Genomic DNA, 14,884 nt, shown 5'->3' on the forward strand with positions numbered 1-14,884 from the left:
CACAACCTTTGAAAGTGCAATAACAAATTGTATCAGAAAGTCTGCCAATTCTAATTTCTTACACTAATTTTCATAACAGTATGCTTCCCACAAAAAGAAATTTTTTTCACTTATTTGCAAATAATTTCAAAGCATACACTAGATGAAAATGTGTTAAATGCTCAGAGTGTCTTGCTTTCAAGTCAAAATTTTCTCATTTCCTTCTCCATATACTCATCAACTTACAAATTAATGAAGTTACTAAATACCAAGACACAGGCTATAATTACTCATGCCAAAGGCAAGTCAAAAGCTGAAATTGTTGTGGCATCTTGCACCATTCGAGTCACCCAAACAGGAAAGCGGATAAAACTTTAGTATAACTATAGTTGGAAAAAAAGTAAATCGTTGCATTATAATAGTAATCATTGTAATTCTATTTGTTTTTGGAGAAACTGAGAGAATAGTATAGAACCGGCTTACTCAGTGATTCTGACAGAATACAGAAAATTGCTACATGCGTACTCCGAAGATACAAACTTGGGCCGGCAACAAAACAACAAACACAAAACTCTGTTTACACAAAGATCATTAGCATTAGCAACTTTTAAAGTTAAAACCAAAGGCACTACTACTCATATTATTGAGCTAAAGAATGCTGAAATAACTTTTGGTCCCCCTATTTTGTCAAATTCGTAATTTTGGTCCCCCTATTTTAAAACAAGAAAAATTGAAGATTAGACAAAAATTGCAATTTGAGCAAAATGGAGATATTCAAATTACATTTAAGCCTAAAATGAAAAGTTTTTATTTAGGGTGTATTTTGTTCCTCCTCTGCCTTAACCAACAGTGGAAGAAGAGGAAAGAATCAAGGAAGAGATGCAAAGAAACAACGATCATTTGTTCACAATTACATTACTACTTCAAGCAAATGGTGTGCATTCTGAGATAAACACACAACTACAACATAACAAAGCTTTGTAGACACCACACCAACTTGTTAAAATGCAAGATATAATGTTGAATCAAAAGCCTATTAAGAATTTTAAGCTGTTGTAACATGTTAATAACCCATTCTTGTAAAAGATGGACCTCTCTGTGTCAAATGCTACAATTTCGATAACTAGGCTAGAGACCAATGCATAACCTCCCTATGAGTGCCATTATTAATGCAAGATTTAGATTTTAGAACCCACATAATGTGCTTTCCCTAAGCAGCTATAATTTGGCATGGAAGCCCAGATTGATAATACTGACTTCACAAAATGTCATGTAACCTAAACTAAATTAATGGTAATACTGACTTCACACCTTTAATGATAAAGATCTATTCAGTTTATATCAATAGTGTCATCAGAATTCAACTGATTGCCCCAATTTAAAATCCAGCTACATACTTACCATGCTAGCAATGCAATAAATTCACTATTAAGAAGGATATAAATTCAAGCAATAAATCGGTAATATCGTCATGTTGGAATAATCATAAAACAGAACAAAAATGGAAAATATCAATTTCACCGTTCTGCTTATTACTTTTCATGCTTTAATACACAAGTACAATTCATAAATTATAATATAAGATGAGTATAAAAAAATAGTAAAGGTACCATAAAATATTTCACAACCTAATTTTTCTTGTTGGCTGTTGTGAATAATCTTTTACACAGCTTGCTCACTGTCATAAGGGAGTGATAGTAGAGACTCTCTATAAAGACGGGCCCGTAATCAGCATTAAAATAGGATTGATGCTCCCCCATCTGTCTCTTGTCATTGCATTTTGTCAATCCACTTTTGTCGTCATGTCCAACAATATCACCACTTTTTTAGAGCAAATTGGGTGGAAGTATCCAATAGGAACGTCATCAAGAGACACAACAATAGTCTTAGCCCAAGATGACTGCACTTTTACTCTTCCATCACCCATATTTCTAGTGAATGGTTCGACAGGCACCTAACAATTCTCCAAGTGCCACCAAAACACTAAGTTGATCTAAGTCATACTCAAAATTAACTGGCGTAAGTATCTCTACAAAAATCCTTTCTTTTAAACCAAAGGCAAACGATGAGCCAACCAATGAAGAGCACCGTTCAAAAAACAATCCGTTTTTGCCTTCAGAAAAATTTATCGGTGTTCGTATAAGACAAAATGTTTGTCTCAATTTCTTTCCACGCATTTGCTCTGAGTGAGAAAATCTCTGCACGAACTGTATCATCATCATTATCATCGCAGTACGCTTGAATCACCAAGTAGTCATCTGTTGATGGATCATATCCAAAACCCCGGAGAAACATGTAATCCGTATCGAACGACTCAATGGGGGAGGAAGTAACTTGTCTGTGACATATAATCACCAAGTAGTTGACGTGACTATGTTTCCCTAATCCCTACTGATTAGGGAATATTGATGAAGATGAAGCCTACTAATACTATGAACATGATGGCTCTTCTCGTCTGCTTCTGACTTCTGAGTAAATGGTGGCATAGATGTCACACTCACACCACCTTATAACTTATTCTTCAAATACCCTGCATCACCAAAAATAAAATATAACTTCATTATATTTTAATTTTCCGTCGACGCATTCATCGTGGCTTGGTCCTTCTCGCTGGCTCACCACCGTTCTTCATCACGAGGTCGTGGTCTAACGGAGTCGCGGTGAAGAAAATGGCCGGAAAAGGCATTAACATGTGAGTGTGTGTGTTTTAGATTCTAGTCGATTTGTTTTATGATAGCACTATGTTTCAGACAAGGTTTCAACAGTTCAGGATTTTCGTGATGATCAGTCGTTCGAAACATGCGAGTTCGCATGTATTATGTAAACCTTTACATTATGTGTCCTTTCTAAATTAACAAATTCTTTCAAATGGTCCTTACTACTGTATAAATAAACATATTAAGTATGCCTGATTAATATTTAGAGCATATATATATATATATGTAAATCATGTCCACTTTATCTGGCCAAAGCCAAATCCACATCATGTTTGTTGCATGGTCACAAGTTCCCACATGATAACTCCAACACTGTGTTCGTAAGATTTTTCATTAGAGGGCTATCCATGAAGAAATTCTGGATCCACTAAAGCTAAAAATAAATTCATGAAAGTTTCATACTTATTGAGAGCAAGGTACCATTAAGAAAAAGTGCAACCTATGAAATACTAAAAAGAATGACCCAAAACCAACGCAAGTCCAAAGACAAAAAAAGCAAGTCCATTTTTCACTCTGATTTGAGGAAATTATCTCTGATTGTTTTTCTCTTTTTAGAATCTCCTTTGTAAAAAGATCTGACAATAGAGTGGCAGATGCTTTAGCCAGTCTAGCCTTTAGTTTCCCGGACAATTACTGGATTGAGCCATTGAGGAAGCACCACATCAGACTGCTCAGCTCCTTTTAGCGGATGTATAAGTAAATGCTTTCAATTCTAATGAACTCCAGTTTTTGACGTAAAAGAAAAAGCCTTCATTTTTCACTCGCACACACCTCCCATACAAAAAACGCATCACATCATCGGTTAAAAGAAAAACTTAACGATGGAATTAAAAAAAATCAAACCGAAAAATAATTTGCAAATTAGAATTGATCAAATTTTGATTGAGAGACTTAAAACAAAACAGTTGAAACTTGAGAGACTAAAAATAGATTTTGTCCAGAATTTTTTTTTCACAAAATAGTATGAAACTGTAAATCAATATCAAACATAATTTCCATAAAAAGAAATTTTAGCAATATATTTATTGACACGTTTTCTTTTAATACATTTCTTATTATTGGTTAAAATTTATTAAAAATAATAAATCTTGATGATTCTCATCTTATATTTAACAACTCTCGTTATTTTTTTGTATTTTTTGACAAATTTTAACCAATAAAATAATGTGTTAAAAATAATATATCAAAAAATGTGATAATAACCCTTGAAGAACAAGACTAACTTGTTATTTCATCGTATTTTTGTTGCACTCTTACTATTTGGATTATATCGAAATATATTTTTGACCAATGCAATGTACAAGATAAACATAGAATTCGAATGTGTTTATTTGGATTTAACGAATTAATGATTAATATGTAACGAAAAAAAAATAATGGTTAATATAAATTACGGGTTGAAGACCCATCTATATGCCGAAACTGTGCGAACAGCCAACGTTGTTGTGTTGTAGCTCTTGTTTGCTTGCATACCCTGTTAAGAGTATGTTATGTTATGCTTTAGCAATTATAATCTATTAATGAACAAATGTGGGCACAAACACAAGCATATATTTTAGAGTTTTATTTTGAAAAATTGTAGTACAATTATTTTTTTATTGTAAACAAATTAAAAAATATTTTAAATACATAGTAATTTATAATTAAATAAAAGTATCAACATATGTTAAATAAATTCATTTTTTTTACTAAAAAAAATCTTCAAGAACGGAATACCGAATACAATGCCTAAGTGTGCCTACTACTAGTACATGTGAAGTCGGAATAAATTAGGAAAATTATACTCAAACATGCACCTAACAACATCTCTGATATCTATAATTTAAGTAATTTATTTTAAATTTTTTATCTTCTATTATTTACACCCAATAATATCACATCATATTTAATCAACTCATATAAATTTATTCCATCAACTTAATTTTAAGCAACTTCTAAATGACCCACACTTTTATATTTTTTTTATTGGCTTAAATTTGTTGTCTCTTAAATTCGTAAAATATTTTTTCATTATTTTTTACAATTTAAATGTATTATTTATGATGTTTTTTTTAAGACAAGAGAGATTAAAAAAATACTTTACAAATTTGAGGAACTAAAAATATATTTTCAATTTTAAAATATTAAAAACATTTTTTAACCTTTTTATTTATACTTATTTTTTGTTTCAGTTAAAACTTTAGTTCAATTATTTATGTTGAGGAAGATAATATTTTTTTTAATCATAAGCAACTCTTTCTTATATAAGTAATGAAATTTAATTTTAAACAATGTAATATTTGTGTATATCTTTTAAAATAAGTAACTTATTAAATATCTAGCAATGATGATTAAATGTGCTACTAAAGAAAAAAAAAGTATTAATATAGATATTTAAATATAATTGTTCTATAAATTATATTTAGGGTACAAATTCCCCAGGCCGAAGAACATGAAAAATCCAGTAGGTGTAGCGGTAGAAGGTCAGTCCATTGTCCAATTGCAAATCCATGAATTTTGCTATTGATTGCAGCTCTGCAGTTCTATCCAATAGCTCAACTACCACCTTTCCATCACTGCCACCATGGTAAAAAAAAAGTCATAAATGTTCCCCACTTGTAATTTTTGTGTGATGGAAGCTGATAATATATATTTCATTATTAAATTAAATTTATGTAAGACTGAAGTCTTTAAATCAGGAGAGTTTTCTTTTCTATTTAATATGATTTACATAAAATATATTAAATACCACACAGTATAATTATATTAAAAAGAATGTATTGAGAAAGAGAAATGAATTTTTCAATATATTTTTTATACATTTTTTTATATGCAAAAGAAATTTTATTGAAGAGCTACACTTCACACAAAAGCAGTGATGCATAGTTCTTACAAGAAAATATCTATCTTTTTGTAATTTTTTTTTACAGAATCTTTTTATACATCTTATGCTTTGAAAAAAAGATTTATCTTTTTTCACTTTCATAATATTTCACCTATATAATATATATAGTTTTTTTAAAAAATAAGCACAGAAATCCTATCATTATATAACAACTTCACATGAAATAGTGATAAGTTTTTATCCATTTTATGCACGTATATTTACAACTGGAACGCGTCAGGTTAGTTAGATCAATTTAATACTTTAAATGTGGTCTGTTCTATGTAGAAAAACAAAATTAAAAAAAAAAAACCTCTGCTGTGGTCAATATAAAACAAAGACCACTGAACATCGTTTGGTGGCATATGATTTAATGTTGTAAAAAATCAACTTGTTGGAATGGGAAGAGTGACGGTTTACTATGAGACCAAGATTACAATATTAGTTTAGAAATTTAAAAAAAAAAAAAAAGAAAAAGGAAAGGTGGCCCCTCATGAAATTCACTGCTTGTCGTTGAATACCTGTCATGATCCAGAATACACCGTACTGGCAGTAATTACGTCTGCCCAAATTATTCAATACTCTTAACCATCCTAGACCAAACTCATTCACACATGGTGTCCTATGTATGTCTGTGTGCCACCTTTTTCGTCTTATATAATATAATAATCTCTTCAGATGCACCACTCTTCCCTCACACCCTTCACTACTAACAATGCAGGTAACAGACGTTATTCTACTGGGCCTGTGCTTGCTCTTCCTCCGCTGGTGGTGGCGCCGATGGTCCACCACCGGCGGAGGCCCGAAGAACCTCCCTCCAGGCCCGCCCGGATGGCCCATAGTCGGGAACCTCTTCCAAGTGATCCTGCAGCGCCGTCATTTCATTTACGTGATCCGCGATTTACATAAAAAATACGGCCCAATCTTCACCATGCAGATGGGTCAGCGCACGTTGATAATCGTGAGCAGCGCGGAGCTCATCCACGAGGCGCTGATCCAGCGAGGCCCATTATTCGCGAGCAGGCCCAAAGACTCCCCCATCCGGCTGATCTTCAGCGTGGGGAAGTGCGCCATCAACTCCGCCGAGTACGGCCCTCTCTGGCGCACCCTAAGGAAGAACTTCGTGACCGAGATGATCACCCCTCTGAGGATAAAACAGTGCAGCTGGATACGAAAATGGGCCATGGAGGCCCACATGAGAAGGATCCAACAAGAGGCCCGCGAGCAAGGGTTTGTTCAAGTTATGAGCAACTGCAGGCTCACCATCTGCAGCATCCTCATCTGCATCTGCTTCGGCGCCAAGATCGAGGAGAAAAGAATCAAAAGCATAGAGAGCATTTTGAAAGATGTCATGCTCATCACGCTTCCCAAGCTTCCAGATTTCTTACCGGTTTTCACTCCGTTGTTCCGCCGTCAGGTGAAGGAAGCTGAGGAGTTAAGGAGGAGGCAGGTGGAGCTGTTGGCGCCGTTGATAAGGAGCAGAAAGGCTTACGTGGAGGGAAATAACAGTGACATGGCGAGTCCTGTTGGTGCTGCTTACGTGGACTCCTTGTTTGGTTTGGAGGTGCCTGGACGAGGACGCTTGGGGGAGGAGGAGCTCGTGACGCTAGTGTCGGAGATTATCAGCGCCGGCACGGACACAAGCGCCACCGCGCTGGAGTGGGCGCTGCTTCATTTGGTTATGGATCAAGAGATTCAAGAGAGGCTGTACAGGGAGATTGTGGGGTGCGTGGGGAAGGATGGTGTGGTTACGGAGAGTCACGTGGAGAAGATGCCTTACCTGAGCGCCGTCGTCAAGGAGACTTTCCGGAGACATCCGCCGAGCCACTTCGTGCTGTCGCACGCCGCCACGGAGGAGACGAAGCTGGGAGGGTATACGGTGCCGAAGGAGGCGAGCGTGGAGTTTTACACGGCGTGGTTGACGGAGGATCCGAGTATGTGGGAGGATCCGAATGAGTTCCGACCCGAGAGGTTTATGAGTGGGGATGGGGTTGACGTGGACGTGACGGGGACGAAAGGGGTGAGGATGATGCCGTTCGGTGTTGGGAGGAGGATTTGCCCAGCGTGGACAATGGGGATTTTGCATATAAATATGCTGCTGGCTAAGATGGTGCATGCTTTCCACTGGCTGCCCAATCCCAACTCTCCACCCGACCCGACTGAGACCTTCGCTTTCACTGTTGTCATGAACAACCCTCTCAAGCCACTTATTGTGCCACGATCCATTTAACTTATACTTATAGTGCTCCTTCTCTGCAAACTAAGGAATATATCTGCTTCTAAAATAACATATGAGCACAAGGCTTTTTTGGAAGATTGCTGATTGCAGTTTGTTGCCATCGAATTCCAACCTTCGTTTATCGCATAAGATATTGCACAATTTTATTGTAATGGAGCGGAACTCCTTCCAATGTGCGTCTCGTCCGGTCTATATTAGTGAAGGTGGTATCTATATACTTACTCCTTTTTTTCTTCTTTTTAATTGTCGGATTTTCAAACAATTTCTATTTCTATTTATTTTTATTTATAAAATTTAATATCACATTTATTATTCATTTTATGAATTATGCTTCTTTTTTTTTAATTAATTTACACATGTATTTAATGTAGAGTAAAAAAATGTGTGAAATAAATTTTTTTATAATTATTTTATTAGAATCCATAAAATTTATTACATTTATCGATTTCTACAAAACAATCTTAAAAAAAAAACAGATAAAAATGAACGGACGAAGGTAGTGAGATATCAATTTTTTTATGTTTGCATTATTGCATGTGAGTTCATGAAAATACGAGGTAGTAGGGATATTTAATTCGTCTTCGATTTTGAAGACAAAAATTTTCGTATTTATATCTATTGCAATATGAGATAAGAGGTTGTGTTTGACATATCAACATATATAGTATATAAGATATGATTAAAAAAAGGCTATATTAGAGGGGGAAATTGTGGAAAAAGTGGTATACATTTGTCCTGGCCGGGTAGTTTAGGCATGTACATAGCATAAGCATTATAGAAACCTTGTAATAAAAACCAACTAAAAGTAGATAATAAAAAGAGTAGCTCAAATGTTTAAAGGTGGCGAAAAAGATTTGAGAAAAACTATATATAGTAAATTAAGATAATACTTAGGAAGGATTTAGATGTTTATAATTTGTATATAGACATGATTAATGACAGAATATTGTGACATAATTTCATATAATTGACCCTCTACCTAATGGAAAAAAGCGTGACCCCGTTTTTATTTTTTGCTTATTTTTGGCAACACAAATTTATATAGCTTAATTGTGAAGTGGTTTAATTTAATTTTATGAATACTTTCTTTTTTAGACTAGAACTAGAATGCCATTTTAACTAGCCTGATACTCAACTTATGGATCCTTAGCTATGTAATGTAGAGATGTTAGGTTGGGGTACCAAATTAAAGGAGGTGAGGCTTCAATCTGGGTATAGATGGAAGAGTAAATAAATATTAATAGTATCACCACTAAAGAAGAGCACATGATGAAACAGCCCACAAACATACAAAGAGTATGATATTGGAATGGTAGTTGGGTAGTAGCTGCAGGTGAAATTATTATTTGCTAGTTGCTACTACTGTGACTCTCAACTCTGAAGTGAATTACACTCAATTGTTTGTAAGGACCGTCTTCAATTTGCCCAGCAAATTGTTCATGTGTAATACGTACGTCGGTCCGTACACTAGCAACAAGTTAGCTAGCACTCGTTGACTTCATGCTATAATGGTGCAAAGGGAGACTACTATTATTATTATTATTTGTTTTTCGTGCAAAGTTTGATCTTATGAAATTTATTTGGAATTTATTTAAATCAAAATAAAATCTTAAGTTAATTGTCTGTATGCTGAGAACTTTTATTTATTTTTAGAGAAGAAAAAATTATGTACGGTAAAAAGTTTTATATAATTATTCAATTACAATTACAATTAATTATATATGATAAATTAAATTTATTAAATTTTAAAATAATTATTTTAAAATAATTTGAACGCTTATTTATAATTAGATATATGCATTAAACTTGTTTTTATACAAGAAAAGGAATGATAGACTGATAGTGTAAATAAATAATTATATACAGTTATTTAATCATATATGGTAAATTTATTAACTTTTATAATAATTATTTTAAAAGTTATATTAGTAATAAATTATGATTGAATGATGGCGTAAAATATTTTACAATGTCATTAAACTTTTTTTATATACTAACAATTTATGAAAATGAAACACATTTTGTATATCAAGTACCGACGCATATATACATAAGTACGGATGTTCATTTTTCTGCCCTAATTATATTACAATAATAAAAAAGCAACTAATAAAATATTAACATTGATAAAATATGAAGATGTGAGTTTATTTGTGAGACCTGTTTATTATTTAGAAGAAGAAAAAATAATGTTGCCAAATTAAAGAGGAAAGTTGCTTAAGTTGTACAAAAGTAAAAACAAATAATGTGCAATAAAAAACTCACTCATGCTTTGTTTGGATGATCAAATATTTTAAGAAGAGAAAAGTATAGTAGAAAGAAGCAGATGAGAAGAGAGAATGACTAAAAAAATGGATAGAATTTTAAGTTATTGAGATTGAGAGAAGTATAAAAGAAGTAGAAGAGAAAGATGAGTGAGTGTATATTATAAAGACACACGTGTTCATAATAACATTTACACAATACAAAACATAAGGTTAAATGTGTCATTCTATTATTTAAATAGGCCTCACAATCTTTTGTTAAACAAACAAGGATAGATTTTTGTTTTTGCGTGTGAATCTCACCACACTTTTCTCAAAAAAAAAAATAATTCTCTCACAGACTTCTTTCTCACTTATCTCTTCCTAAAACTTAAATAAATGATGCATTAATTAATATATGTAGAAAGTAAAAAAAGGAAGACATTGGTTGGAGGAATTCAATTCATCTATGCCAAAAGTGAAAAGTGTCTTTCCATTATTGTTTCAACATTAAAATGTACTTTAAAATATTCACTTCTATTTTTCAAAATTTTAAAATTATCCTTAAACAAAAAAAGTATTTTAAATAATACATTTTTTATTTGAAAATGAGAATTTTACCGATCATAGTTTTATCTAATTTAAATAAAATTGTCTCTGGTAAATAAATTTCAATCTATATAAATAAAGAGGAAGAAAGCATCATAAATTTCATCGTTAAAGTATTATTATCTATTAAATAATTCTTTTTTTATTACAGCTCTCTTAAATAATTCTTAAAGTATATATAAGTAGTCTCACGCATTAGAAATCCTATTAAATATTGAAAAAAAATTCTTTTAAACTAGTCTTTAAACGGTAGTAAAATATATCAATTTGTAAACTAATTTAATGAATATTTAACACTTTTAAAATTATTTATATAATTTTTTTATTTAAGGACTATATAAAAGAAAAAAATAATATTGAGAGATGAAATTGAAGATTTATTAAAAGAAAAAAAAAATACTAACATGTAGGTATAAGATAGACTTCAATTAACGTGTACTGGTGCTGAGTGAGTGAGGGGGCATTCTGAACAAAGTTGGGGCTGAAAAACAGAGTCTCCGACCCAGTAAGGAGAAATGGACTGGTGGGTGTCAATGCCAAAGATAGAACTGCATGCTCACCTCAATGGATCCATTAGAGACTCTACACTTCTGTAAGTTCTTTCCTTTTTATTTTAACCAATTCGTATTAACTCCGACATTCTGAAATTTTGCATTTTTCTTGCTCAGAGAACTCGCTAGAGCTTTGGGTGACAAAGGTGTCATAGATTTCTCCCAAGTCGAACATGTTATCCTTAAAAGTACGTTCCTTTTACTCTTTCAACGGGCACTCTTTAATTATCGTTGTTTTACTTGATATAAAGTTTAGATTTCATTTTGACGCTCGAGTTTGTGTTTTGTTGCCCTGCTCGATTTTGTTTGTAAAAAAGGGCAGGAAATTCATGTCAATAAAAAGGGGAAAAAGAATATGACAATGAATAACACTAAAGGGATAGAACCTGCAATTCAAAAATTTTGAACTTATGGAACTGTTCCTGAAATTCAATTTTTTTCCCATATTTGTGTTTTAAAGCTTAAATCTGATTATGGCTATGTAAATACAGATGATCGTTCATTAAGTGAGGTATTCAAGTTGTTTGACTTAATCCACGTTGTTACTACTGATCACTCAAGTATTACGAGAATTACCAAAGAAGTATGTTATTGTCTTCTTGCCCTGTGCCTACCATTTGCATTTTGTTATTACAAATTTATTGCCTTTGCATTTATGCAAGCAACTTCTACTAGCAGGTTGTTGAAGATTTTGCATTTGAGAATGTTGTGTATCTGGAGCTGAGGACTACACCAAAGGTAATATGTGGAGCTCAGTTGGTTATTTTGTGTGTGCTTTTTTCCGTTGACTTGATGAAGAAAAGTGTTTTCTTAATTATGTGTAGAAAAATGATTCCCTAGGAATGAGCAAACGCTCTTACATGGAAGCTGTACTGGAAGGTTTAAGAGCTGTCCGTTCAGTAGATGTGGCTTTCATTCCTTACAGCGAGGAACCTAGAAATCTTTCAAGTCCATTACTCTCGGACGCAAGTGAGAAATGTAATGGAAACACTAGAAAAAAAATCTTTGTTAGGCTTCTATTTAGCATTGACCGTAGGGAGACAACAGAAGCGGCAATGGAAACTGTAAGCTACTAATGCAAAAGGATTTTGGGAAAAGTTAAGTCTGTTTGTTATTGCCTTCGAACACTTTACTTCTTTGCTGCAGGTCATGCTTGCATTGGAAATGAGGCATTTTGGGGTTGTTGGAATTGACCTCTCTGGGAATCCAGCTGTTGGTGAATGGTATATGAGCTTAATCTTGGACTCTGGAGTAGTGACTTATTTTAAATTTTAAGAATTGATGCTTAAGCCCAATTTTATCTTTTGCAGGATTACATATTTGCCAGCATTGAAATTCGCTCGAGAACAAGGTCTTTATGTAACTCTTCACTGTGGAGAGGTGTGTTAATCTTTTCTTGTACCTTTTACACTCGGTCTTTCTCTGGCAGGTTTGCTTTTCTGATTTTGTGGGTTTAGGTATCAAATTCAAATGAGATACACAATATGCTTGAGTTTCTTCCTCATAGGATTGGACATGCTTGTTTCTTTGAGGAGGAACACTGGAGAAGGCTGAAGTCCTCTAACATTCCGGTTAGACTTTGTTAGACCTTTACTTTTGTCATATTAATGATAAAGCAAAATACTGGTAGTGTATCATGATTTGTGTGGTTACAAGCAGATGTCTTTTGTTGGTAACCAATCAATTAAAAGGTTATACTCTTTCAGGAAATTTCTGTCAAATTTAAAGTTGATTGATCTGGAATTATTGGAGCCCGTAATTTTTTGCTTTCACTGATCATCCCTTGTGGGATTCTGAGTTCTGACTGTTGCCAAGTTTGAATGCTTCATGTCATATTGTCTCTTCCTGATTTATGAACAGCTGACTTATATATCATCTTCATCATTTTCAGGTTGAAATCTGTTTGACGTCAAACCTCAGGACATTGTCTGTTCCAACAATAGATGCACATCATTTTGGTAGGTTCTTTTGTTTATTTTTTGAAGTTGATGATCCAAAAATAGGATAATAAAAGAACTTTACTGTTTGTTCAACTTTACAGGAGATTTTATAGGCTTGAAAGTGATTTTAGATTTTGATTAGCTTTTGTTCTTCTTTGAAAGACAATTATTTTTTACTTTTTGTTTATAAAGGAGAGAAATTCTGGGGTAGTATAAGTTTCGGTTCTGAAACAGAAATACAAGATAGAATAGATGTTGCTTTCAGCTTCTTTTTTTCCCCTCTTGTAGCTAGCTTTCCTAAATGAGCCTTGTGGATCCAGAAAAAAGTGCCCCTTTTTATTTTCCAAGAGAAGCTGATCCTTTCTGAAGTCATTCCATTGCATATTATTGGCTTTGATCAGGAAATCAGCTTTAGGCAGCCTCTCTTAACATCATGCTTTTTGTTGATGCAGTTGATTTATATAATGCAAAACATCCTTTAGTGCTGTGCACCGATGACTCCGGTGTATTTTCTACGAGTCTCTCCAACGAATACAAAATTGCTTCTTCTTCATTTGGTAGGTTTCACTTTTCTCTTGCAGCCAGTGGAATTCATTCAAAGTAATGGCTAAACTTTTCTGACTGCTTGTTGGTTTGGCTATTATCTAGGCCTTGGACAGAAGGAACTGTTTGAGCTATCAAAGAATGCTATCGAGTTTATGTTTGCAGACAATGTAGTAAAGGAGGATTTAAGAAAAACTTTTAATTCAGCAGCAAAGAATCTGTAATTGTAGGTAGAGTTTCATCATGGTAGTAAGTATTTGAATCGATTAACTTCTATGTTTTACCGGGTACTTGATGGACACAACTTATGGTTGTTCCTGTTATATTAGAGAATGAGTTGACAAGTATATAAGTTGATCAAATTTTGTTCTAAATCAGTCATTCACGTGATTCTTCGAGAAGGGTTCAATTCAGTTGATGAAAATGGATACGGTCAAGTCATTAGGTATACATTGATCAAATGACTTCTGTGATCTAATTTTATATTTGACCATTTGGCATGGGCGGCTATGAACTAGTCCATTATGCCATTCAATAAACAAAAATACTTTCCTGGAGGCTTCAATCCAACTTCCCAATTAAGTAGGCAACAGCCTAGGCAGTAATCGACCGTGCCTGTTAAGTTGATAAATATATGAAAGGTAACAAATTGACTACGATCCTTTGTCAGTTTGTCCAATGAATTTTCACCCTTAGGCTCAGTTGACCAATAACCCTTTTAAATCACGGCATCTTTGGAGTTATTTATATTTATGACAATTAAATTTGCATTTAATTCTGTAAAGTGTATAGTAAGTTCGTGCTTACAAGTTACAATGTGAAGAATTAAAATTCTTTTAGCAAAAAGATGCAATTAAAGTAGAAATATTTTTATTGGGAGTTACAAAATTATACTATCTATAATCTTTTTATGCTTTCCTATGGTTTAAAATAAAAATTATAATGTATTCAGTACTAGGATAAGTATAAACTATCTTTACTGTAATTAATTTGGAAAGTAGAAGTGGAGAATTGTTGTGAAAAATTGTAACATTTTAATTTAATATTATTAATACATTTTTATCTGGATATTTAATAAAAATTAGTAAACTGTAAAAATCAAACTGTTAGTAACGTTTTAGGTTTAACTATGTAATAATGGATACCAACAAACTCTGACCGATAGAGATGTGATTAATTCCTAATCAGACGGCTAATATT

At 33.2% G+C, this 14,884-nt stretch overlaps 2 protein-coding genes across 2 annotated transcripts; both read left to right on the plus strand.

Moving 5' to 3' along the window:
* The first annotated feature begins 6,151 nt into the window (after positions 1-6,151).
* On the plus strand, positions 6,152-8,086 carry LOC114420155 (cytochrome P450 77A1-like). The gene has a single exon (XM_028386031.1). The coding sequence runs from the start codon at positions 6,275-6,277 to the stop codon at positions 7,787-7,789; it is 1,515 nt and encodes a 504-aa protein (XP_028241832.1). The 5' UTR covers positions 6,152-6,274; the 3' UTR covers positions 7,790-8,086.
* Positions 8,087-11,080: 2,994 nt separating this feature from the next.
* On the plus strand, positions 11,081-14,080 carry LOC114420156 (adenosine deaminase-like protein). Its single transcript, XM_028386032.1, has 11 exons — positions 11,081-11,242; positions 11,319-11,389; positions 11,693-11,784; positions 11,880-11,939; positions 12,026-12,265; positions 12,348-12,424; positions 12,512-12,581; positions 12,659-12,772; positions 13,093-13,159; positions 13,594-13,698; positions 13,790-14,080. The coding sequence occupies exons 1-11, from the start codon at positions 11,166-11,168 to the stop codon at positions 13,906-13,908; spliced, it is 1,092 nt and encodes a 363-aa protein (XP_028241833.1). The 5' UTR covers positions 11,081-11,165; the 3' UTR covers positions 13,909-14,080.
* The last annotated feature ends 804 nt before the right edge of the window (positions 14,081-14,884 follow it).

This window comes from Glycine soja, chromosome 7, assembly GCF_004193775.1.
Source record: "Glycine soja cultivar W05 chromosome 7, ASM419377v2, whole genome shotgun sequence".
Classification (NCBI taxonomy): Eukaryota; Viridiplantae; Streptophyta; class Magnoliopsida; order Fabales; family Fabaceae; genus Glycine; species Glycine soja.

Coding starts and splice junctions, on each gene's coding strand:
- LOC114420155 (XM_028386031.1), top strand. CDS start 6,275: ATGCAGGTAACAGACGTTATTCTACTGGGCCTGTGCTTGCTCTTCCTC.
- LOC114420156 (XM_028386032.1), top strand. CDS start 11,166: ATGGACTGGTGGGTGTCAATGCCAAAGATAGAACTGCATGCTCACCTC. Junction 11,243..11,318: donor ATTAGAGACTCTACACTTCT/GTAAGTTCTTTC, acceptor TTTCTTGCTCAG/AGAACTCGCTAGAGCTTTGG. Junction 12,582..12,658: donor TAACTCTTCACTGTGGAGAG/GTGTGTTAATCT, acceptor TTGTGGGTTTAG/GTATCAAATTCAAATGAGAT.